We start from the raw sequence: 26,182 nt of genomic DNA, 5'->3' as shown, positions 1-26,182 counted from the left end.
TTCACCAGCTCCCAGGTGCGACCCAAGGGACTGGAGGAGGGAGGGGTTTTTGGAAGAGCTGGGTCTTAAATGACTTGGGGACAGGGAAGAGGGGTGCCAGCACCAGCCATGTTTTAGCTTTTTTGAGTCACAGATCCCTTTATTAATCTAGTAGAACTAGAGGCCCGCTACCTGGAGGAAGGCACAGGTGATTACAATGTCAGGGTCCGCCTCCCAGAAGCCACCGCACCAGGCCAAGAGCATCTGATTGTTAAAGTGAGAGCAGGAGAGAAACAGGCCCCCTCAGAAGAGGTACAAACACAAGTGATGGTCAGTCTGCCTTTCTCTCTCACAAAGGCCCATGGCCCCCCCCCGGAGGCGGTGGCGCTGGTACTTGAGCCCAGGTTTGTATGAGCCGAGCCTGTGTCAAAAGGCCTGAAGATTAAAAGCCATAACCCCCCACCCCCAGTGCGCACAGTAGGTTGCATCTCTTCACCCCTGAGTGGAAAGAGCCCGGTTCCAGTTCTGGGAGTGGGTTGCGGGTACCCTGCTGCTAGCCCCTGTTCCAGCCAGGAGGGGAAGGTGCAGCGAGCTGTGTCCTCAGGGCCAAGGTCAAGGAACCTTGCAGCCTGGTGTCCAGCTTCCACACACCCTCACCTACTCGCCCAGCAGCCGTCCCAGACACCCCATGACACTGCCACCCTGAGGTTGTCAAGCCAGCCCCTAGCCCCACAGCCAGGGCCTGGCCTGACTCTACCCTGCCAGCCTCCAACTTGTTCCAGCGGTGACAAAGGGCAACCACAGCAGCTTCAGACCCCGCCCAACTGCCGTCAGACCCTTTATTTCCAAAAACTGTTCATCACGGGGCTCCTTTAAATAGACCCGCTCCCCCGGTCTGAAGTACAGCCCGGCACCCCGAGGTTCCAGCACAAGGGAGGGTGCAGTCTTTGTTGCGCTAACTGCCCGCCAACTTCCATGGCCCCGTGGATCAGTGTCCACTGAAAGGTGCAGAAACGCCGCTGTCCCCCCTTCCTGAACCACCTGCCGCCTTTCCAGCCCGGACCCTCACTGAGCTCAAGGTCATCAGCCCGCTGGTCTGATCTACACACCATTTTCCGAGGCTTGTCCCCCACAGGCCCACTGAAATCCAAGCCAGCCCTTCCTCACCGCGCTTACCTGGCCTGATCGGAGACACCTGCCTGGGAGGAGGGGCCGCCCGTAGACAGAAGGATGTGAGAGGAAATGTCTCCAGTCTGATCCACAAGAATCCTCAGCCACCATCCAGGTGAAGGATGTTTTAAAAAAAACCCAGGGCCAGCCCCGATTGTGTAAGAGCTCAAGATCGTAAGGGATGGGCTCGGGCAGGTGGGACGTGAAGCACAGATGTCCCCACACACAAGGCCGCCTCTGCCCTGCCCCCACCCCGGGGATTCCAAGACCAGGCCAGTGTTTTGAAAAATATAAAATTTTAATAAAGGCTACATCTCTTAATTACAATAATTATTGTACCAAGTAATTTTCCTTAAATGAACTCTTTATAATGCATAATTTACAGTATAAGTAGAACAAAATGCCATGGCAAAAGTCATTGAGTACAAGACTTGTAATAAAAAGGCATAAAATATATTTATACATAAACCCCTTTCAAAAAACAAGGGAAAGCTTGAGCCCTCAATATAGGGCGACACACGGATGGGGACACCGTGCAGGTACAGGTACTGTACTGATTTCGAGTCAAGCACTAGAGATAGTGGATTAATACTCTTTCACCGTACGATATATACAGACGTATAGTACAAGTAACAGGGGCAAACAGAATGTACAGATTAACTTAATACAAAAACCCGAACGTCAAATGAAGGTGTCTGGGGGACAAAGGGTGCTGCTAGGTCTTCCCACAGCTGTTGCTTCTTTGCAGGGCAGGGGGGTAGTTTCCAGAAGGGCTGTGGCCCAAAGAGTAATTTAAAAAAAAAAAAAAAAAAAAGACTCCAAGGAATTGTTATCTCAATAAAAGCACAAGCTGAACCCAGAGGTTCTAGCAGGCCTCAGGCATTGGGCGCTGGGCCTTGGTGAGGAGCTACGATAAGTTACAGGATGACTCTGGGGCCCCCAGAAGGCTCCCCCCAACTCAGCAATGATCATCCCATCCAACAAGGCGATGTTGCAACGTTAAGTCAAACCTCAAGACCTTTATGACAAAATACAGCAGCACAGGAAAAAAAAAAAAAATGCACCAATTTCTGCGTGTCAACGGCAGGGCACCTTTAACAGCCTGCCTTCGCTTGGAGAAGCCGCGGGCAGAGCACGGTCAGATGGAGACGCCCTTCGCGCCCCGAGCCCAAGGCCTGAGCTCGGACAGACGCAAACTTCCCGCCTCCCCTTCCGCGGCTTAAGCAGCATATCCATAAACTGGGGCAGGGATAACCAATGGTTCAATAAATAGCAGTAAGGACTCCCGTCCAGGTGAGCTATACACAGTCTCTTAGTCTATGGATTTCAGATCCCTAGGAAGTCATATATTATGCATGGCAGCCTCTCAGATACCGTCAGCATCTTCAATAGCCAAGAGTGGTCGTTTTTAATAAATAGTTCAGGCTTTTTCTTATCTCAGTACCCAGCTCGTGAATAATGAAAACCAACCTCCCCCCACCCTCCCGAAGGCCCTGCGGCCAATTCTTCCCCAGACGTCGTTTTCATTGGTTGTTTTTTCCCCTTCGACGTGCTGCGTGGCGGTCGCCGGCCTGCGCGTCCCAGGCCAGGCCCACCGCTGGCCACAGCTGGACGGCGCGGCTCAGTAGCTCGCGTCCGCCTTGCCCAGGACCCTGCCTTCGTTCGTGGGGAGCGCCGCCGCGTCGCCCCAGATCGTGCGCGGCCCCGGCCCGTCGCCAGCCTCCGCCGACGGCGCGGCTCAGTCGATCCTCTCCACCTTGCCCAGAATCCTGCCCTCGTACATGGGGAGCACGGCCTCGTCGTCCCAGATCTCCTCAAACACCGCTCCGCAGGCAAACTCGTCACTTGCTTTCTTGAAGTAATACCTTAAGAAGGAAGACCCAAAACGCATCTTGGTAAGACTGCGTTTTCTGCTTTAGAAGCAACGCAGGTCCACGCTGAGGGCGGAGGCCTCTCGAGGAGTCTGCCGCAGCAGGTGTACAGGTGCCCTTGCCTGGCCGAGAGGGTCCCACAGCTCCCAGGGCGGGCTAAGGGGACACACGGGCGGGCAAGTCACTGGGGAGGAAATCTGGGCACCCGGCAAGCAGCAGCCTGGGCGGGGGCCCCTGCAAATAGCTCCGAGGCTACAGCCTTCAGCCCAGGACTGCTGCAGTCACCGACACCCACACTGGAAAAAGTGCCCTTTGCGGAGTACGGCTGCTGCTTTCTCCCCTCGTGGAGTGGGAGTGGGGTGGGAGTGGGGTGGGAGTGGGGTGGGAAGGGCAAAGCAGGCTGAGTTCATCTGCCGCTACAGCCAAGACAGGGGTCCTTCGGGGCCCAGACTGAGCCACCCTGACCTGTGGAAGGCAGACTCCAGCGAGTTGGTCTGGAGGGGACACCTCTTGATCTTACCACCCTCCAGCACCCAGTGGCCAACTCCTCCAGCTGGTCTCTGGCACAGCCACGGGACAGCCACCCCTCCCTTCTCTCCCCCACCCCTCCAGGGTCAAACACGAAGGGCCCTTCTATTATGCCAGTTGATTAAAGGTTCCTTTTATCCCACCCTGGCCTTCTTTCTTCTAAGGCTGTTTAATTGTATGGACTCAAATGAGCAGTCTCCCTCCAGCCGGCCCCTCTCGGAGAGTCCCATTTGGAAATGGCTGTCCTCCCAGGACCACTCCCAGGAAAAGCAGCGAAGGCCTCTTCTTTCCCCATCCCCAGCCAGGGACACCCCTCGATCGGATTAAAGGTGTCCCTGCAAGCTGTCATCTCCAACCAATAAAGGCCAGTCACGGAGGGAGGGTCACAGTCCCCTGGGGGGAGGGGGACAGCCTCTCTAAAAAACTTAATTGTGTCTCAGGGTTATGGCTGCACTTTGTTTTTGTCTTTTCTCTTAAAATTAATTCCCCTTGGTTAGAGCTGAATTTTTTTTTCTCCTTTAATGAAGGCAAGCCAAATACTTTCCTAGGAGATAAGGCTAGCTAAAGTGAAACAGCTGGGTTTAGTCAAGGCCCTTTGTTTTTAGCATTCCCAGCCCAGCTGAAGCGCAGCTCGAAGGGGCCCGTGGTGGAAAGGCTTCCTATGGCGGGGTTGGGATATCTGGGGGGCCCTGGGAGGAGATGGCAAGAGTGGGGAGGGGCATTGGGCACAGGAGACCCCGGAAGGCAGGAAGAGGTACTTTTCCAAATGAGAGGCTCCCATCCCAACACCACCCTCAGCCCCCAGCGCCAACCCCCCTTGGATTCACCAGGCTGGGCTTTCATGGCCAACACCCATGACCTTTCACATAACTGCACCCTCTTCCAGAGAGGAGAGAGGCAATGCTCCCCCGGCCCCACCCCTGAGACTTCAAAAGTGCCCGCTGCCCTCCTTTCCCCCCAAGAAGCGGGCTTTTCCACTGCAACAGGCTTTATGTGGCAAACTCAGCTCTCTTCTGACATCTGGCACCAATAGCGTCTGGCACGGCCAGAGGGGCTGTTCTCTTTTTGAACCTCTGCCACGGTGAGATTACTCAACGCAGCCCAGGTCCCCGGCTCTGCAGACCCAAGCTCCCCAGGCTTTTTCCTGGGGGGTGGGGTGGAGGTGGAAACTGAACACTGGAGCATCACCCCTGCTGGGCGAGGGGCGAGGCATGGCACCCGGTGCCCCCACGGCCCAGGAGGACAGGGAGCCTTGCTCTGGCCAGGAGAGCCAGTCAAGAGAGATAAGGAGCTGGGAGGGGCCTGGCCACAGCCTGATCCAATCAGTCAAGAATGTGAGCGTGGACCGTTTGTGCAAGTCTTTGTGCATTAAAGGGGAGGCCGGGGCTTCAAAGCCAGGCTTATTAAGTGTGCCTTAGAAAAAAAAAATCAGAGCCAGATGTGGCCGGAATGGCTGAGTGCCTAGCCCCCCCTGCAGCCTCTCTGCTCAGCACTCTGTGGCTCCTGTCCCCTGAAGGTCACCTGCAGTTCCCCTAAGTCCAGCCGAGTCAAAGCAGAGACCAAAATGAATCCCTGGAGGGGCACACTTGTGTAATTAGTTTCGCCTTGTGTCTGTTCCAGATAAAAAAAGCAGCAGCAGCCAGGCCTGTTCCCCACCCCCTCTGATAGTTTCAGAATTGTCTCAGCCCAGGTGTAAAAGGGAAGGATTGAGGCCTAGCGCCACGCCCTGCTCGCCAGCCACCGACAGTCCCAGCCCGGACCCCATCCCTTGCCCTGAAAAAGCAATCACTCGGGGCCCCTGCCCAAGCCAGCCACTGGGTGGAGGTGGCTGCTTGGGAAGACATGTGTCTTAGGGGCCTGGAGGTGGGCAAGCTTGCGTCCAGAAGCCGGTGCCCACCTGGCAGGTGGCTAAGGGCTATCATCCCCGGTTGGAGGCAGGAATGAGCTGGCACCTTCTGGACACAAACTGTGCTCCTTAAGCTGTGTGCCTGGCCCCTCACTTGCCTGTCCCTAGTCCCAGCAACCTGACACACAGCTGGAGCAGAACCCACACACTCCCCTGGGAGGAAGGCCATCGAGGAGGGGCAGGTGGGACTTTGGATGGGCGAAGGTGGGGTCACTACCTGTCCCCAGGTAAGGGGAAAATGAACAGGGAATGAGGCCCTTAGCGCTCATCCTGACTGGGTTCCTGAAAGGCCTGGGTGGGCAAGTTCCCTTCCCAAGGGCCCTGTCCACCTGGTGTCCACCCACAGGTCCTGTCCCCTCTTTGTTATGGACGAAAGAGCACCCTGCCTCATGTGACCCCTGAGACAGAGGGAGGCTCTTCAGGCAGAAAAGTTAAGTGAGGACGCCGCCTGCATTTCCGGGCAGTGGTCTCGGCCCCTGCCCAAGCCTTTAGTGCGGAGTCTCTCCGGCACCCAAGCCCGGGCCGCAGTCTTTCTAAGCGGTCTGCCCACCTGTGTGTCCACCCACCTCTCCCTGTCTCCCCCCAACCTCTCCCCCTTTCAGGCAGAGCCCCACAAGATGGCCCAAGCCCAGCTCTCCTCCTGCCACCTCTCTCCTCAGCACCCTGTTCACCTGGCAGAAAAAACCCGTCCAGGTCGCACAGCCCTACTCACTGCTGCTGCCGCGTTATTTCTGTGAGGGGATGGGAGAGAGAGAGTGAGAACGAACCAAAGCGTCAGGCAAGAGCCCACTCCACGGCTTCCCGGGGCGCCCCCGCAGGTCTGACCAGGCCAGGGACTCGACTCTGGCTCCCGGTTCTGGGCAAACAAACTCCAGAGCAGAAAGAAGCCACAGGACTCTTACCTATAATTTCCCTTTTTGCTGAGCTGCTCTTTAAAGTGGCCGAGGGTCAGGCTCTGAGCCTTCAGCAGCCTCCTGTATGGAATTTCTTCTCCACAGAAAAAGTACGTGACGACCAGCTCGCTGGCCTGGAGCGCGTGGACCCCTGCTGGTTTCTTTGGCTCTTTGTGACTGAAAATAAGAGGCAACACAAGCAGCTCAGCATCTGAAAGAACAGAAGCGCCAGGCACGAGAACACATACACACGCACAGTCGCTAGAGGTCAAGTGAGGCTGTAGCTGGAAGCTCAAAAGGGGGCCTGGGTGTGGGGCGCCCATGTCCCAGAGACAGCCACCTCTGGTGAGCACACAGTCCAACTCCAGGTCACCTGTGTGGGGCACAGGAAGGGACAATTCCCTCGGCTGTACAAATTGCTATTGTTTCTCTCGCTACCACCAAACGGGGGGACAGAGCAGTCTCTTTCAGGTTGGCACAAGTGGGGGGCCTCCTACCACAGAGCCACAGGGGCACTCATGCTCAGGGTGCGCTGTGGAGACAAACTCAGAGAGCCTCCTGGGGTGGCATGAGCTCGGAATGCTAGGGCCCACTGGGGAAGGCGGGAGGGGGAGCCCACAGTCATTTCAACTTCCCCATTTATTCGGAGTTTTTGCAGAGCAGCTTAAAAAAAGCAGAACAACAAGCTGTGGGCCAGGACAGCTGGTAGACTTAAGGTCAACCAATTAAACCAAAGGGTCCAGGGTGTTGGCTTACTCAGGACTTCAAACACTGCTCATTGCTCACGATAAAGAGGCTAAGAAAGTACTTTAATTATTTAGACCATTTTAGATCTCTTCGGCAGATTCCTTTTTACATGCACCATCCTGTAATTAAACGAAGCCAGGTTTCTCTGTCCAGGTTGTGAGAGTGCAAATTCAAATTTATGAGAGGAATCATGGCACGATTGGGGGTGATTCTGTTTCCCCCAAGCAAAACAATGAATCCTGCCTCCATCTCTGCAATGGTGGACAGCCACCTTCCTGCTCCACGTGACACAAAGAGGCTTCCAATGTGCTAACTTGCAGCTACATGGGGGCAACCTTTGCGTCCGGATTTAGGGCCCTTTTATGCCTCTGCTCGTGGCTTCAGGTCCCAGCCTTTGATTAGTGTGTGCCCGGGAACCCTGAGCCATCCATCACTTCGGGAAGGAACACTTGTGTACAAGTCACGATGCCTTGCTCAGTACAGGCGGGCTTTTCACGATCCTAATTTACGGTAACATCTGTATTTACGATTCCTTGTCACTAACATGTTAAAATCGAGATTTTATGTATTAAAAAATGTGTTCAAAAATCGCAACTCCCAACTGTGAACACCCTGAAATGGGTGGCTCTCGGCAAAGGCACTCACTCTTCTGCAGCCAGGCTTGGGGTGGAGAAGGGTGTGGCTCCTGTCTGACCATTGGCCAAGTGGTTCCTGTCCCTCTGCTGACTGGCCACACAGCACCTGAGGACACAGCCAGAGCGAAGGGGTCAGAGGTAAGCCTGCTGTCCCCAGGGCAAATGGGGAGCAGACAAAAACTACTCTCTGTGGTCCTCTAACAGACACAGACCCAGTTTCCAGCCATCGGTAGACCCAACCAGGACCTTGTGTTCACAGTGGCTCTAGGAGGCCTAGAGGACGTCTTGGGCACAGCCCTCCTGGGAACCTAGGACAGGACACTGCCAGCCTAGGCAGAGGACTGCAGGCTTAGATTCCTCACCGGTGAGTCCTGGCTTCTCATATGCTCACCTAACCAGGCTTAAATGACCGGATATTTGTAAAAAATGGGATTTGTAAGGAATTACTGAATGACTGGCCTAGCAGATCCTGATTAGCTCTTCAGGACGAATGGAGCTAAAGGCAACAATTTCTAGAGGTTGGAAAGGACAATGCAATGCGGCCAAAAGCAATAGCTCCTCCCTGAGGAAAGATGAGACCCAGCAGAAAAGAAGGCCCTTCCTTCCCTTAGCAACAGGGTAGGTCTCGCCCCCACCCTCCACACCCAGCGCCGGCCTTTCACCTGAGGCCGCTTCTACTCACCGCTGCTTTGGGGGTTTCGACACCTCGGCCAGCCTGCGACAGGCCTCCTCCAGCTGTGCCAGCGTGTTGGGTGGGGTCAGGGGAGGCATCGCAGGGTCCTGGGTAAACGGGTGGGCGCGAGCGGCGGCTCGAGGGTGCCCGCTGCTGCCTCCCCACAGGTGGTGCCGGCCAGCTCGCTCGGCAGGGGGCACACGGGCAGACTCCAACGGGTAGGCCTTTTTTGTGCTTTGGGCACTGAACGAGTAATGAGGAGAGAGAAAACAGAAGGGGGGAAAAACTGGGTTAGAAAAACTGGAAAATGTGACTTCAAGAGGAACTTTTTTATTATGCCTTCAGAGAGGAAAGGAAAAATAACTACCATAGCACGAACAGGGGGCGCTGCCCAAACACGGCATTTTTGGGGTCTGCTCAGTCCAACGTTTAATATTAAGGTGGCAGATGTGAACTGTCATATTTGTTTCTGGCCCACTGCAAAAATAGCCAGCCCCCGATGCCCCTGTGGCTGCCCCGGCCCTCCTGGGGGTGGCGCCCGCAGCCGCGGTGTTTACCTATGGGGCTTGGGCTTGCTGGGCCGCTCCGTCTCCAGCATCCACTGCCAGACATCCTGCGACCTGTCTCCTTCCTCCCCAGGCAGTTGCAGGGCCCCGGCTCCTTCCCTGGAGGCCAGGGCAAGGCTGGGCTCGGAGGCTCTGGCACTGCGCCTGGGCAGGGTGCTGCCTCGGCTGCCACTGTGGGGAACCAAGAACCACACTCCTTACCTCTCTGGGACTCCCCCATGGGACAGGTGGGCAGGTGGTGGGGTGACATGCACCTGCTCCCCCTGCCCCCCCACCTTGTGCTCCCTTTCCTGGAAACAAAGTGCCCCTGACCTCTGACCCCACCTCACACCTGCCCAGGGCTGTGGTCCGGACAGGAGCCCCCCGGGACAGTCCGGTAGCCCGACACTTACCCGAACTGCTCTGTGGGCCCGGGCTCCGGAGCCTTGGGGTGGCTCTTACACTTGGAGTAGCAGTAATACTCGGGGGCCCCGGGGCAGAAGCAGCGCACCCGGTGTGCCGCCTCCGCCTCCACCTCCTCCTTGGTCTTGGGGAGGGCGTGATGGTGGATGTAGTGGTGGTGGACGTGCTTCGTGGTCTGCTTGGTCACGAAGCCCTTGGCCCCGAGCAGGGGGCAGCCGGCTGGCGAGGCGGCGGGGGGCAGCTTGCCCCCCGGGGGGAGGAGGGGGTGGTACAGCTGCTGGTGGTGATGGTGGTGGTCAGGGGAGCGGGAGCGCGGGCTGTAGCGGCCCACGCCGGGGGACTGGCAGCCGGGGGTCTTGAGGACCCTGGACAGGTGGTCGTCCAGAATTGTCTGCGGGTCCTCTTCGTAGCTGCCAGAGGGCAGGAGGGAGAGGGGGTGCTGGGCAGGCGTCCCGTCTCGGGAGCCCAGCATCAGCTCGGGGCCCTCCTTCTCTTCATCCTGGAGGGGAAGGTGGCAAGGGGGGGGTGAGCAGGAGGGACCCTGGCAGGCGTGGGGTGGGGGCGGGGCGGGGGGCGGGGCAGGGCCAGCACTACCTCTCGGATCTGCTGCAGACGCTCCTCCAGGCTGTGCCGACTCTCCAGCTCCAGCTGTAGCTTCTCCAGCCTGGAGATCAGCTCGGCCGCGAAGGCCGCGGGGTCCACGGGGGTCATCTCCTTGGGCAGGCGGTGGGTTCTCTACAGGGGGCGGGGAGGAAAGGGATGGGGCATGTTTAGCCGGCCGGGCGCGGGCGGCAGAGCCGGAGCTTCCCGGGCTGGCGACGTGCTCGGTGGCTCGAGGTTCGGGCAGAGCAAGGCCCGGGCTGCCAGGGAGCTTTATGTGCTGGCGCCGCGGCCTCATGGAGTGCCATGGTCCCCACTAGCGTTTGCCTTGGGCAGGAGCAGTTGGTCGCACTCCGAGAGGCCCCGCTTCTTCTCTCTGTAGTACAACCAGCCCATCAGTAGCTACTCTGAAGTAGAAAATCTTCAAAGACTGTTGTCAAACATCAAAAAAAAAAAAGGCAGCCTCTGAGGTAGGGAGGGGGGAGAGACCAACTCAAGGAATAAAAAGTAGAGTCTAAACAGAAAGGGAGCTGGAAATTAAAAAAAATAAGATTGGAAGGGAGGTGGGGGGAGGAAGAGGGAGGGAAAAGAAAGGGAGTCGCAGGCCGGATCAGAAGCAGCGGTAATTTATTTCCTGGCCGCACACTGCGCACCTTTGAGGCGGTGTTGTCTCAACACTGTCCTAGATCTGCCTGCTTCCCCCGCCCCTCCTCCCCGGCTCTTTGTACAGAAAATGAAGAAAGCTGCTGCGGGCTAGTAGCAGAACACTGCTGAGTTTGGCTGCCTGAAGCTGCTCTATCAAGGGAAAAGGGAACATCTCCAAATCAAGTGCGGAATATAAAAAGGCACCGAGATCGCCTGCCAAAAGCAGCAAACAGAGAGAACCCCCACAGCCCGCCCGGCTTTCTGTTCTCGCCCACCCCTCCTCCCCGCCCACCACTCCTCCCCTTCCCCTTCCCTGGTAGATCTGCCTCTCGCTTTGCCCTTTTCTTTGGGGTGCGGTGGGGGCATCAGAAAGCCAAACTGCACAGGCCAGCATCTCCCCCAGCAGATGGGTGGGCCTCCCCGCGGCAACCACTTAGCTGCAGGACCTCCTGCCTGTCCTGCCCCCTCCGTGGGAGATGGCCCTTCGCACACAGGCGGGCTCCACGTGCACTGCCTCGTGGAGAAAGTCCATCTGCACACCCCAGGACGAAATTGTCTCATTTACAAGCCTGGGTGTTAGAGGTTTTCTTTGTTAATACATATGATACATTTCTGCCCCATCAAAAAAATGTGTCATCAATACTGTTGTATTTGGGGGGCACTGTTATTGAGGAGAGGGATGCTAGAAGTCCCCAGAAGAGCCATCTTAATGTGCTAATTTTAGGACAAGGTGAAGTCTGCCCCAGACCGTTCCAGGAGGTTTCAGAGAAGAGCTGCTCGGGCAAACAATCCCAATCCCTGCACTGAGGCAACACAGGATCAGCAATTCAGTTCCTTTCCCAAATGCAACATAACCCATGGACCAATTGGGTTCTTGGAAGCTGTCAGGAAGGATTCATAAATAGAGATGCTGCTCTAAACTGGGCACACTCTCTTCCCCTTCCCCAGGAGCAGCACCCTTGCAACCTGGATGTCAGAGTATTGAAAGAAGCAATACTGAAATGTAGACAGTGAGGTTCTCTTGAGTACAGGGGGGGCCGTGCTGGGTGCCCTCTAGGACATGGAAATAGAGGGAGGACCCAGAAGTGTCCTTCATGCCATGCTGGCCCCTCATCTCAATTGCAGGGAGAAGCTGCTCATGGGACCCTTGCTTCCAAACACTTCATTTATTCAGCACCTATGAGGTGCAAAGTCAACAACAGGTACTAAGCCACGTTCTGGGGCTGGAAATAGATAAGATGGCATAGCTGCCCTCCAGGGCTTCAGAAGTCAGCAGAAGAAATGGCCAAGTAAATAGATAAATGGATGACTGAAAAGACTGAGCCATGTAGTCAACACAAGAATGTCCCAGGGAAGGAATTTCCCTCCCATTGGAGGCAGCAATTCTTTTACCCCCCTCATCCGTTCATTCATTCGTTCATTCAATCAACAAGTGCTCATTTAAACACCTATTATGTGCCAGGCACTGTTCCAGTTTCTGTGAATATGGAAGTTAACAGAATAGACAAAAACCCCTGCCCGCGGGGGGCTTCCATTCTAGTGGGAATCCAATGAGAAGCATGGATTAACTCCTATCAGGTCCTGGTTTCTGGGAAGAAAGTGCTTTGGTTTCTTTCTCATAGAGAATTTTCTTTTATGAATTGAGAAAATGGAAAGGTTCAAGAAGGTCATGTTGAGCTCCCCTCTGCTCAGTGTCACACCCCAAGGACCCGTGTAGCACCTCTTGCCCGGTCTTTCCTTGCCCCGCTGTTCCCTAGCAGGCCCCAGCACTGCCCTTCCTACGGTTTCTATGCCCCTCTCTTCCTCCCATCCCTTTTCTTCAGGACTCAGCACAGCTGCAACCAGCCGCCTCCCCCTCTAGACTATACTCACCGGGAAATGAGGTAGAGACACTTGGCCATTGGCCTTCACGCTGCGATGCATTTCTCTCTGGAGCTGTTTCTTACTCCCCACGCGGTAAGGAGGGATTCCATCTCTACGGGAAGGGAAAAGACAGATCCCGCAGGCTCACGAGGATGCCTTCAGCACTCAGGATGCTCACAAGCCACACTCAGATCCCTCCAATGGATGGGGCCACACGCCTCCATGAGAGCACCCCATCCCAGGTGCCATGGCTGTCCCCACAGGGAAAGATCAATCCACCGTCAAACTGCCAAACCTCCTGCCTATCAATCATCTCTGGATTCAGGATCACTGACTTGGAAAGAGCATGGTGAGCTCCTCTCAGGCTGTTCTCTTACAACAGGGGTACACTCCAGCCAGCCCAGTCAGAGTGAAGGCTCCCCATTTTACAGGTGCCCAAAGCAGGAGACCCTTAGCCCCCTTTGGTTCCCCTAAACAGTCCATTGCCATTGCAACACATTACCCCAAATCAGGAAACCAGGTGTGCCTTATGGAGCATACCAGGGCACAGTACAGCAGGCAGAGGGGCCAGACCACAGAGGCTAACCAGGCATGTGTGAAGCCATGAGCGATTCTCCACCATCAACCTCCCAGTCGTCCCCAAATTTCTTCCTTGTACAAATTGCCACAACCACCCCCAACCAATGCAGTCCCAAAGACATGACCAATGGGGCATAAAGACAAAGCCCCTACTGTGGGGCATTCTGTGCAATTCATTCCAATACTTGAGTACCTACCATGTGCCAAACCTTGTTCTAGGCACTAGGCAAAAGAGGGGTGAAGGAAGGGAAACAAATGCAGAGGGCTGCCTATGAAGCTTGCATCCTAACGGGGTGGCCCAGGCAATAAGCAAAAATAAAAATGCAAAACCTACAGTATGTTAGAAGGTGGTAATTACCATGATGAAACACATGGCAGGAAATGGGGGAAGGCCACTGAATGAGGGTGGGGGGTAAGTTGCAATTTCACCACTTAGGACTCACTGGCTATGGGGCATGCCAGGTGTTTCGAGGGGTGTGGGGGTGTCAATGAAGTCCTCGCAAAGACCTGAAGGCAGTAGCGGCCCCTATGTCCTTCAATGTTATATTGGGGGGAAAAACACCCAGTAGAAGAGGTAAGAAACATGCACTCTGTACTCCAACTAGTCTTCACGAGAAACATGACCTGGAGTGGCTGTGGTTTTTTTTTAAAAAAGAGAATTTTATTCTTGAAAGCAGTTGAACGGTCAAGGTGGGACAATTTTCCCATTGCTGTCCCTTCTGGAAGCGACTTATTTACGAAAGCCTCATGTTCAAACAGTTCCATACTGAATCATACTGGAAGGCTGTAAATATTGCAATTAGGTGTTTTGTTCATTAGAGGGTGGAAGAGAGAAAACCTCAGCCTGCTCAGCAGCAGCGATGGAAACCAGCAGAGCCTGAGAACACGCAGGAGCGAGCCAGCGGCTGACCCAGGCTCCTTATCTGCGATGCCCTGGATTCCAGTGGCTGCGTTTCCGGAAGTCTGCAGGCTGGGGCTGGAGCACAGGGCCACCGTGGGGGTGACACTGATCACAGCAGATCAACGATCTGCTAGCCAGCCCTTGGCCGAGAAGCACACGAGGGATAATCACACTGAGGGTGCAGGGCAGAAGGAGAGTGACATCTACAGCAAGGCCTTAAACACAGGTGTGAGTCCTGTCCCAGAGTAAGGCCAAGGGCAGAGGCAGCGAGCCCCAGTGCAGGTCAAGTCACCCAGACAGCCGCCTGCTCCCCAAGGCCTGGGACTCAAGGGGCCCCTGTAGGCCAAGGAGGGTAAAGGTTCCAAGTCCAACCAGGTGACCGATTCCAACCCAAGGCTGCTGGCCCCCACACTCCGAGTGCCTACAGTGGGTCAGACACACCTGACGTATAATCCAGCTCCATTCTCACAAAACCCTGAATTCACCACATTTTAGATGACTAGAGTCTCAGTCAGCAGGGGTCAGACCCAATATCTGAACCCAAGCTGCTGCTGGACTGCAGAACAGGTGTGTCTAACTCAACAACCTGCACTCCCAGCCTCGCCTGGGAAATCCAAGTTCCTGACTGAATGTGAGGATGCCATTTCCTAAGCCCCCCAGAGTCACCTGAGGTGCTGAAGCGACGGATGGGAGATTTGGCAAACATTCTGGAAAGTCCCCCCCAACTACTTGGTACCACTGGCTAGGGGGCATACCAGGTGGTTCCAGTGAATCTCCCCGTCTCTAACCTAAACCCCTGTGGGGTGGGGGTCCCACAGATTGGGTTTCACACTGATCTAACCATCTTCTGCTATCCCAAGGCTGCAAGACTCGGTCCTCACCCTTCTCCTGACCAGCAACCCTTCTTGGGACATAAGAGAGTAGATGTCTCTGCTCCAGGCTTCCTCCTAACAATCTTGGGGCCCAGGAGTCAAGCACCCCTTGGACCCCACTGTAACCAACCCATCCCCTCCAAGACTCTGTCCTCGAGTGTCCTTTAGTGGCCTTCTGTCTTTTCTCCTTTCCTCCCAGATGGAAACAAGGGTAAGGCTTTTATACCTTTTCCTCTTTTCATATAAGGTAGAAAGAAAAGAGAGCTGGGGGACACAGGTATGGGAAGGAAGGGAAGCAGGTCACTGGCCGATCTGAAGGCCAGAGGAACAAATGATTTGAGCACCCCCCTCAGGGCGCGCACACACACACACACACACACACACACACCCCACCCCCACTGCACCCAGGGCAGCTGATGGAGCCAGTGCGGGGGGGAAAAGGGAGATTGCAGCTTGTAGAGGCTCAGAGAGGCCTGACAGACGCCTTCACAGAAATGTGGCTTTAATTCTTCCCCAGCCAAGAATCGTCTTCCCAAACAGCCCCTCATTCCAGAAGGGGGCCTCTCCCCTTTTTATTCAGGCTCTAAAAGCCTGTGATCAGCTTCCTGGCTGCTCAGAACTGTGAGCTGAAAAGATCCCGAGCTCGGGTCCCTCTACAGCCTCCTTTCATTATAAACATTTTAGCTAACGAGCCGGCTGCGGGCCCAGCTGTTTCTGGGGAGCACCGGTTTTGAAGTGTGGACTCCACTTAGCTGCCATTTAAGCCGAGCCAATTAGCTTAGCCTTTTGACTCCGCTGTGCCCGGCCTAACCTGAATGTCGTTTTCCGGTGACTTTGAAATCGCAGGCTCATGCGCACAGGCATCCACTCGCATCGCCATTTGGCAGCCTCTCAGAGGGCCGCCTCTGATCACAGCCAACATCAAAAGCCTGGTTTGTAAGATAAGGTAATATTTGAAGTTCACGCGGATGCTTTCCCTGGTGTCCAAAGTAAACCCATAAATAAGATATAAGGAAATAAAAATAAATAAATAGAATAGCCCGTGCCACCCTGTGCATGAAACACGAGGGAAGCGTCGTGCACTGATTTTGGGGGCGCCCAGGGCAGACGTGGCCTTCAGGTCAAGCTGCTCCGGTCCTGTGAGCAGTTCTGCTCAGAACGGACCAGGCCAAGCAATGCTTCCACACCATCTCCGTGTGGCTTCCACGCCGCTTCTGTGTGGCCTGCACGTGCCTGGCCACCTCTAACACAGAAGCCATACTTGGTGGCAGAGGACCTGCTGCTTCTCAGATTTCCAGCCCCCCGGCCTCATCCTCCTAGGCCTGGTGCCCGGGAATGGCCCCCCAACCCTCCAGTCCCCCATGCTCCAAAGACTGGGGTTTAGGACTTGGCTGGGAATCTGGCAGCTAACTTTCAAAAAAAATGTAAAAAGCCATTTCTTCCGAGAATATAGGTTTCAGAGTAACAGGCTCGTAAAACAGCCTTCTCAGAGGCCTACTGAGACCCGAGCCCAGCCATCTTTAATAGGGCGTTTCACTTAGCAGGAAAACAGAAGCAGCAGCGGGCTTTGGGCGAAGGCAATGATTTCTTTAAAGCCCCTGCCCGCTCTGGACTCCAGGCCCAGGTGCGCCCAGAACAACCAAGTGCAGGCCGGCCCTGCCCAACTTCTACCCAGGCCTCCCGCAAAGGCCCCTGGGACTTAACTGGTTCTGTCACAAATGAGACGACTGCTTCCCCCGGCTTGTGTCTAATGAACTCCAACCTTCTGGAGTCTATTGAAGGCCGCCTGTGACCCCCTCCTCCCCCTCCCCAGCCACATCCCCTCCTCAACTCCCAGCAGGGCAGCCAGCCCCCCGCCACAGCCCCTGGCAGACCCCCTCCCGGCCTGAGCTGGCCATTGTGACCAGGAGCAGCAGCCAGGGCCTTTTCATGCTTTATGGGGCGCTGCTATTCACTTGTTCAAGGAAATTTCAAAGGGGCCTGCTACCCTCTTATCCCCTCTAAGCCTCCCCTGATGAACAATGGGCTGAAAGCGATTCAGTTCGGCTTTTCATCCCCCACACACTTTATTTCTCGCTCGGCACTCTCATCTGCGCCAGGCCCCACAATTGGCAGAGCTCTGAAGAGGGGTCTAATCCCAGCCCTGGGAATCCCGGGTGACCCGCCTGACACTGGGCAGATCACACACACTCGGGGGCCAGCCGGCCAGAAAGTGCCTCCACAGCCCGGCTTTTAGGCAGGAGAGCGGGGAGGGCGCAGGACCCCAGTGCCGGGCAGCTCGAGACCCACAGAGCCTCTAAGCCCAGACACGCATCCCATCCGATGGGCGCCGGAGGCCCCTTTGTCCCCCACTCTAGGCAGCGCCAAGCAAACAGCCCCTGGACAAACCATCCCCGAGAGGATGGTTCCCGCTGATGACACAGGCCCTCCCGGCTGGTATAAAGAGGCCCCATCTGAGAACCCACCCACTTGGCTGGGAAAAGGCTCAGCGCCACCCGATGCTGAGCCCGCAGGTCTCCGAGCCTCCAAGGCACCTGCTCTCGGTGTCGGCGCCCTTGTTTACTCATCAAGCCAAGGGAGCTTCACCCCAGGAGGGGATCCCCGAGGTTCTGCCACTTGGGGCCCAAGGGAATGTCCAATGCCCCAGGGAGAAGCTGCTAAGGGGGGATCTGCCCTCTTTAGAGGGACTTGCCTCTATCAGAGTGGACCTTACTGGCCACACTCCGACTAGCTCAGGTAACCCGGCTGACCCCACAAGTGGCTTTCCCGGCTGCAGGTCCACACGTTCTTCAACTAAAGGCGGGAAGGGTGAGCGCTTTAAAGTCAGCTCTATAAAAGGGGGAAGGTTTTCTCTTGGGGAGGGGATAAAAGTGGGGTAACAGGGGAGGGAGCAGGGGAGAAGTCAGAACTTGCTCCCTCCTACCCCTCCCCCCAAACCCATTATAAAAGCAGTGTGGGTTATCACTAATAAATAAAAATAAAAGAAACTCAAAGTGGCTTAAAGGTCTCATTACCAACTCGTCCTAATAACACATCTTGTGTTGGAAATGTCCATGCCTGGGGGAAGGGGGAAGGGGGAAGGAGGAAGGGGGGGGAAGGGGCAAAGGGCGGGGGTCTGCATCTGGCCTGGAGCCGAGTTCTGTGCCTGGCGTGGGAAGTGTGGGCGCAAGGGCCTTACTGCCATCTGTAAGGCACGGGGCACTGCCCACCTTTCTGATTGGGTCTTGTGAGGCTCAACCGTATATGGAGACCACACCCAAGTTATCTCATCACAAACCTAGAATAACACTTCGATGGGGATGGAAATGACACGCGGCCAAGGGCCAGGAAGCAAGCCAAGAAGAGTCTCGAAGAAAACTACACAGCAGGCTCTGGTTTTCCGTAAACCACCTTTGACTTGGGAGAGGCACTCAATGCCCTCATTCAAATCCGACTTAACCTCATTTTACGCATAATGCTAAGGCTCCCACGCAACCCACAAAACAACGAAAGCTGAAGGAGTCATGCTACCAGTGGCAGCAAGCACACAGACAACAGCAAACAAACAAATAAACAAACAGAACAGCAGGCAGGACCAGAAAAAAGAAAACCTACTTTTGAAAAGGGGAGGGTGCCAATATATGTAGGGGCAGATAGCCTTATATAACCTTATAACCTATGAGATAATACAGCGTGGAACGAAAACATCCTGATATTAATTATTTGGATCAAGAAGTAAATTATGCCGAATACCATTCAATAAACACAGAGCAAAAGCGTATTAAGAACAATGCCCATCAAAGGATAATTTTTCACAAGTAAGGAGCTCTAGCCGACTGGCTTCTGTGGAACTCCTTCCTCACCTCTCCCGCTGGACAAAGATGCATACCCTTACTATTCCACGGATGCCAGAAATGCGATTCTTTCATTAAAGAGTAGTGTTTCACCTTAAAGATTTCTCTCCCTTTACCAACAGGGGAATCTGAAGTGACACAATAAAAGCTACCAGGATTTGAATCACTAGCAGAGTCCCCAACCAACCTCGTCAACTTTCCTTCCAACTAGTTCCATGCCAGGGGCCAACCAACGGGACACTGGCCAATAAAAACCAGATGATTTGAAACAAACTGGAAGAATAGGCGGTTGGGTTTTTAGGAAGGTAAGTAAACTCTAAGTGAGCATGCCAGAATTCGCACAGCGCTGGGGGTTTGCCTTTCCAACTGGTCCCTTAGTGGGAGAAATTCCTACTTAAAAACATTTGGCGAAAGGCCTTTAAAGAACATTTCTAGAATGACGGTTCTCCACTGGATATTGGGTAAAAAGCTCTTGGGGAGTTTTGCCCAAGGCCAGGCTCCGCCCCCCTCCAGTCTCCTGAATCAGAATCTCAAAGGATGGCAGGAGATGGGGTTACCCAGCCCCCCCCCATGGAACGCACATACCGCGTGTGCTGTTCTCCATCCAGAAATCACCACTGCATGACCACAAATGACCTAGAACTCAAAGCGCGACCCTGCCTGATGGCCTGCTGACCTCAAACTACCCTGATGACTTGCATTGCTTTCAGAAATCAAAGCCATCCACCTGCAAAAGAGCCAAGATCAGACTCAACTTTAGAGGGAACCAAACTGAGGGGCAGAGCCCCCTCCTGACAGAGCAGGCATTCCACCAAGACTTACTCAGTGGAATGAGGTCCATTTGAGCTCATTCTGACTCCTACCTTCCATGTCTTTTCCTTCAAAAACAATGAACACTTAAACACAAACCCTTCTGATGTCCCCCGTCCCCCACCTGTTGGTTCTACAGATGGGATATCTGGCTTTCAAGGCCAGCCAAGCACTTCTCCCCACAGGGAAGGCAGGCAAAATGACAACCAGAAGATGTATTGTTAAACTCAAGGAATTTATAGACCTTCATCTTAACCTCTTACGTTACTTTAGTTTTCTTCTGCTAAGTTTACCACCCACTTTCCCTTCAGGGCTCTAAGCTTACCACCACCCCACCTACTATGTCACCCTCCTCAACCACCAAACACCTGCCCACAGATGGGATGTGCAAAGCCAGGTGAGGATGGCCTAGGACTCCACCCGGCTGGCCCAGTGGATCACGCCGCCAACCACGTACACGACGGGGACACCAGAATACTTACACGCTGCTGTCCGTCATGGACATGGAGTCATCAGTCAGTGCGTCGCTGGATATCTCACTATCGTTGGCACTGGTGGCTGGTGCAAAGACATAGCCAGAGCCTACATGGTATGGATTAACAGGATCGCTCCTCTTGAAGGGCCTGCAGGAAAAGTGCGACAGTTGTGCGTCACTGATGCTCAGTGGAAACCCAGGTAGCCAGGTGACCCAAGCGCACAATCCCATGATCTGTTCAATGCCAACCTGATGCCCAGTGCCAGGTGCTCTCTGGGCAGAAAGCAGGCTGAGATCCTCTGCCCGCAAAAGAAGATCTGCCAGGGGACGGATGACCCCGGAGGCAGCCTAGGGGATCCTACAAAGTTCTAAACACACGCTCACATAGGGGAAGGAAGGGGACTCTACTCTTGGAGGGGAGGCTATGGAATAAAGAGGGGAGTTTGTCAGTGGAGATGGGGTGTCTTCCCCCCTCCCTGCTCCCTATCCAAGCTGGTACCAAAGGAATACAATGTTAGGGCCCTAAGATATCTTAAGTTTCAACGTAGCTGTTAGTGTAGTTCCAAGATGCAAACACCTGGAAGCCTGGCCTAGCCTTCGCATTTCAACTCTGGGCTGTGAGCTTGATAGATGGGACAGAGTTCAAGACACGTGTAGGTTGGTCTTCCATTCCCCCCCCCCCCCCCCAACTGGGCCTCTGCGTGCCCTGCCCCCACCCAGGTCTCACTGTCCCAGGCAGGCTAAGGCCAGCGGATTAAAATGAGCAGCACAGCTGTTTCAAAGGAGGGTCCAGTCCCCTCCTGCGGTGTCCCCCCCTTTTGTTTCAGTGGCCTCTGCCGACCTGTTTTGCCCTCTTGATCTCCTCCCAGAATCACCAGTGTGCCTGTCCCCTGCTGGGCTGCATTCCTCTTGTGTCACCAGAGAGGGACTTGGGGAGGGGGGCGGAGGAAGGGGTCACGGTGGTCTTGGGGCTGCAGGAAGGGCTTGAGAAGCCAGAAGTTGCAGGCGGCCTCATTTACAAACACCAGCATCCTCCACAGGGCCCACCAAGTCTACGCAATGACAAAGAAACCAACTGGAGGGGAACAGAAGGACTCAGAGAAAGAACCAACTCCATCAGGCCACTGTGGCTGGTCTAAAAGGATGGCCTTGAGCTGGCAGATGAAAGGGACCCATGAAAGGTCCAAGCAGTCTTATGCTTGTGTTCACTGAGCTCCTACTCACCTACTATGAGTTCACCAGTTCACTGGGTTGGACTGCAATGGACTGTGGGTGTACCCAGCCCCAATCTCTGGTCACCTGGCACCCATGGCCTAGTAGGGGTTTGTCACCATATGTAGGGGGAAAGGGGGTGCCACGAGGGAGGTAGACACAGTATTATTCCTCATGGCCACCTGGAGGAGGAGCCAAGCCCTGTGCCCATTTTACAGGTGTGTCCTTGGTGGTCCCACAGGTGCAGCAGGCTGGCCTGGACCACAGAGCTGGCACGAGTGGGCACGGGGTTGATGTATTTGGCTTGCTCTCAACCTCTTTCTGCTTCTTGCTACAAAGACTAGCCTCAGCATTTAAAAAAGTTCTAGAATAAGAGCAGGATGAGTGGCCTCGTAGAGATCATTCTGATAGAGCTAATGATGGAGGGGACATTTCTAGCTGAATGGCCAGGGATGGCTCCCTGGGACAGGTGGAAGCAAGGTGAACCCTAGTGGGTGAACAGGAATTCACGGAGATGCCACCCAGGGCCGGCGAAGGGAAAAGGAGCTTCCTCCTCAGACTGGGGAGGAAGGGGGGGAGCTAGTCGGGTTAGGAGGGGGCAGGGAGGGGAGGGGGCCTGAGGTTTTCCCGCGGCCTGTGTGATCCAGAGGGGGTACACCAGGCTGGACTGGAAGGAGGGGTGGGGTTGGACAGGGAGCTGCTGCCACAACTTGATGTAAGAGCCGAAACAGGAGGCAGGTGCCGGCTAGAATCGAATAGGGTGAAGAGGAAGAGACGGGCCCCCGTCTTTAAGGAGCTTGCACTCTTGTAGCTGGAGTGACAAAACTAACAAGAGAAGTTACATTCAGGATCATAACATTTTAGAGTCAGAATGAATCTTAGAAATGACCTAACCCAACCCCCTCAGTTTAGAAACATTGATAAAAACCAAGAGCCACCACTGGTTGAGCACTTAGTATGGGCAGGGTCTTTGTTCTTGTCAAGGTTGTACATAGTAGGTGCTGAATGAACATCTGCTGCACAATCATCTTTCATCCTCACAGCCATCCAAGAGATAATGGAGCCCCAGGCAGGGCCCCAAAGCCTTCTGGGGGGCCACTGGGCTGGAGACTTGGCCACATGGAACCCACATCTGGACTCCTTGAGGAGCTCGGTTGGCAGGAACCTTGATTCATTCTACCGAGCTAGACCAGAACATAAAGCCAGATCTTAGACATGCTATGTAGATGCAGAACCACTGGAAAGTGCAAATGAGAAACACTGCACTTGAACCTGTCAAATACCCTGGACCGAGTGACCTTGAACAGTGACTTGGATGCTCTGGCCCTGTTCTCATTATCTGTAAAGGGCGAGAAGCCTCACTACCTCCCAGGATTTTTTATGACAATTAAATGAGGATGGTAAGACCCTCCATGCGTTAGAACTGGTCCCCATGTCCTCAATCTGGGATTCTCAGGCACCAGGGCTAGAGAAAGGAGTGGTGACAGCAGAGGGGGACGGGGGGAGGCAGTTGGTTATTGAGAAGAGAAGGGATGAGGCATGATTCAGTACAAACAGTTTCCTAGTTGACAAGGAAACTGAGTAAGAGGAGAATGGCTCTGTTTGGCATCAAAGGCAGAACAAGAGGAAATGGGCTTTGTAAGTCAGAAAGAGGAAAGCACTTTGTAATGGTCCCAGTGGACCCATAAAGTGGATGAGGGCAGGTTCTGGAATTGCCCAAGCCTTTGAAATAGCCCAGAGTTCCCTGCTGTCTGGGGTGCTTGGATGGGGCTACTGCTCAAAGCAAGATGGACGAGATAACTTCTCCAAGACCCCTTCCTGTCCTCAGGGACACAGTAACAAGTTTTGGAAGCCCCTGAGAGGGAACAGAAACCAAGAGGTCGAGAGCTGGTGCTGGCTTAGCTACCAGCAAGCTGGGAGCCCCCAGGCAAGTCCCGGCCCCCATGGATGTGAGGTACCCACCTAAGACACGCGCAGTTCAACCAACCATCTGCACGAAGTTCTCACATCCTCTGAAAGGCCCAACGAGGGCACTGTAATTTGGGGGGAAATCACAGTTTAATACTCCAAAACACCACCCACCAACAGAAAGAGAGCTCCTGTAGCTTTTTCCCTCGTGGTATTTACCATGACTTATCATTACGCAGCGCTGGTGTGTTTACACGCTGAATGCCCGTCCCGCGCAACTAGACTGTAAGCTCCACGAGGGCAAGGACTGGACCCGGCTCCCTCACATGTCTCCCCAACGCTGAATGCAAGCTTGGGACCTGGGGCAGAAGCTCAAAACCCTGTCAAACCTCCTTAAAAGCCCTGGGACCAGCAGATGGGTTGTTGAAACTTTTTTTTTTTAGTCCAAAGGCAAAGTACAAGATCAAAACAGCCTTAAATAGCATTCACTCTTACCACCACTTCGGTGTTGCTATCTTTGTGGTATTAACACATCAACAATGTCCCAAATGTAAGGGCTATAATTCACCCTCCAGAGGGAGAAAATGACGCAATAGGCCGCTCCTCCTCCTGCCCCAAACAAAAGGGCACCTAACTCAAATCCCCTGTGTGCTCCCAGCTTCGAGCTCCTGGGGCACGTGGATCCCAAAATAAACGAGTCTCCCTTCGCTTCCAAAATAGAGGGCTACTGTGTGACCAGCCACTACACGGGGGATATACTGCTCTTAGCTCGGCGGGCTGAGAGAAAGTGTTTGGCCTTTCCTACAATCCTAACAAGACGAGGCAGAGGAAGGAGGCAGGGTTTGAGGGGGGGGGACAAACTCAATTTTTAAGAACCCCAAACTTCGTCAAAAAGCACCACGTAATTTTTAAAAAACGGATTAGAGATGTTTTCTTGTGATTACTTAAAAAAAAACAAAAACGGAAAGAAACTTCAAGAAACTCGACCATGCTACAGTAATTGTACCCAGATGCTTTGATTATTTCTTCAGGACTGTTGTGCTCCCAGGCGCTGGCAGGATTTTAAATTCCTAGGGAGAGTGGAGGCCTATGGTACACATTTTGCACTGGGTGGACCAAGTTTGCAGCTTCAGTGTGCAAAGGGCTTTCGGCTGTCAGGTAGCAGAGGCTCCTGGGACCTTATTTGCTGCCCCGCCCCCCCAGCCTATTCTTATCTCTTATCTGGGTGAGATGCAGTGGCCCCTGCGCCCTCCCCATTCACCCGGGCAGACCCCCTACAGACAGCACCACAGAGTTGACCTTTGGGGCCTCTTTCTGGCCCCCTCTCAAAACAATGCAACCTAAAAAGTATTTGCTTCTAAGGCTGTGTGTTTAGGGCTTTCCAGGAGCCCTGTGACAATTTACTCCCAGAGCCACTGTTTAAAAGGCAACCGTGTCTTCGGCCAGCGGTTTCTAAAGCAAGATAGAGGGGCGTTCAGAGGGGGCAGGGGACTCGGAGAGCATTGGGCAACTGGGCCCTGAGAAAACAGGCAAACTTCTACAAGTGTGTCTTAGCAAACTGCCTTCATCAGAGCTTCCATCCTCTAATTGTGGCCTACTGCTTCCAGCATATCTTTCCTATGGCATCATTTTCTTTGATAATTGAAGCCAAGCTTGATTCCAATGGCTTCGCACAAAAACGGGCCTCATCAGCGAGTTCTTTCAGAGAACAGGAGACACTTGGAGCCAGCAGAGGGCCATCTGCTGGGCCCGGCTCATTTTAAGTGAGGCCAGAGCAGAGGGTCCAATGAGAGACAGATGAGACACGCCTTGGGCAGGGACACACAAGGGCCAGTGCAGAAGGGGAAGGACACAGGGAGCACTCTGTGCGCCCAACACGGTCTTCTCCTTCCCAAAATAAATGCTGGGCCCAGCTCCTAATCCCACAGCCCCCTTCACATATACCTCGCCACTCTGTGTGTTTGTGTGCTGGGGTTTTTACACGTGCTTCTACCAACAGGTCACTCCTGCTCTAGGTTATTTATAGAGACCATCAAAAGGCCCAGGCCTCCCACTCAACCACTCGCAAACCAGAGTCCTTCCCTCTGAGGATAATTCCTGCTCTTCCGTTCCAACTATTTATATTAAACCTGACACCAAATCAGTAAGGACACAAACAAGTCATTAAAAATGAGGCTCCTCTGAGTGCCCAGGGTAAACACAGGGCTCGGAAGACGAGCCAGTGCTCTGGGCATCCAGCTGCCAGGACTGTGCCTCAACAGCTGATGAAGGGAGACCCTCAGCAGGACTTGTTTTTTTTTCTTTTTCATTCATTTTACTAACTAAATAAAAGCCCATCCTATCCATCGGGTACCTTGCTTGATGAATGAGTGTATTAGGAGGGGAAGGGGGACTTAAAGAATTAGAAAGGATCCCTACATCCCAAGAACTGGCTGGGAAGACAGATTTGGGTTCAGCAAGTAGAGAAAGCAGAGGCATGGAAAGGGGGAATACTCTAAAACTTTACCATGACTATGGGCTAGAACCCAAGAGTCACTCTTTGAAAGTGGTATCTTAACCTGGTTGCCCTTTGCACATACCCAGTTGTTATCATTATTAAATTATACTAATTATAGCACTTCACACACATCTGTTCAAAACATCCTAATAGCAACCTATGACATAAAAAGAAAGGATGGTGCCCACTCATTTTACAGATGGCACATGGGGTGCAGAAAGGCTTAAACCCAGAAGTAAGTAGTGGATAGGGCTGGGACCCAGTCCTTTAGATAACTTGGGACACCCCCAAATACACCACCATACATCTGAAGATCTTGAAATTTGGATGTGGCTTAAATTCTCTTTGACAATGCCCAGCACACACAAACATAGTATGGCAACTCAAGAGGCCAGTGAAAAGGTGCCACCTATATATGGATGATACCCATAGTTCACAAACAAGGAAAACACTGGAAACACAATGGATCTTTGGCCCTCGCCTCCAGGATCAAATAACTTCACAAGAGTGATCTGCCCAAAAGTTGAATCCTGGTTATGTCCCAGCTGAGGCCTTTGGAAGGAGGAGGGGCACCCCGAGGCTGGTTCTACTGCCCACCCACGAAGGGGAGGGGGCAC

General features: G+C 54.0%; 1 protein-coding gene across 4 annotated transcripts in view; it reads right to left on the bottom strand.

The window, feature by feature from the left end:
- Positions 1-1,428: 1,428 nt before the first annotated feature.
- AXIN2 (axin 2) overlaps positions 1,429-26,182 on the bottom strand; it is a 68,607-nt gene continuing 43,853 nt past the window's right edge. For 3 of the 4 annotated variants that reach the window (XM_016214515.2, XM_087826318.1, XM_016214514.2), the window contains exons 3-11: positions 19,956-20,096; positions 12,488-12,590; positions 9,965-10,105; positions 9,361-9,869; positions 8,960-9,139; positions 8,412-8,645; positions 7,740-7,835; positions 6,357-6,524; positions 1,429-3,014 (exon numbers count right to left, since the gene is read on the bottom strand). In XM_016214515.2, the coding sequence (XP_016070001.1) occupies positions 2,888-3,014; positions 6,357-6,524; positions 7,740-7,835; positions 8,412-8,645; positions 8,960-9,139; positions 9,361-9,869; positions 9,965-10,105; positions 12,488-12,590; positions 19,956-20,096 (1,699 nt within the window). In that variant the 3' untranslated portion in view covers positions 1,429-2,887. The remainder of the gene's footprint in view (positions 3,015-6,356; positions 6,525-7,739; positions 7,836-8,411; positions 8,646-8,959; positions 9,140-9,360; positions 9,870-9,964; positions 10,106-12,487; positions 12,591-19,955; positions 20,097-26,182) is intronic. The other variant, XM_016214516.2, reaches the window with a different exon arrangement.

The sequence above is a fragment of the Miniopterus natalensis genome, chromosome 17 (assembly GCF_054644295.1).
Source record: "Miniopterus natalensis isolate mMinNat1 chromosome 17, mMinNat1.hap1, whole genome shotgun sequence".
In the NCBI taxonomy this organism is placed as follows: Eukaryota; Metazoa; Chordata; class Mammalia; order Chiroptera; family Miniopteridae; genus Miniopterus; species Miniopterus natalensis.
This window is presented reverse-complemented; position numbering and strand designations above follow the sequence as displayed.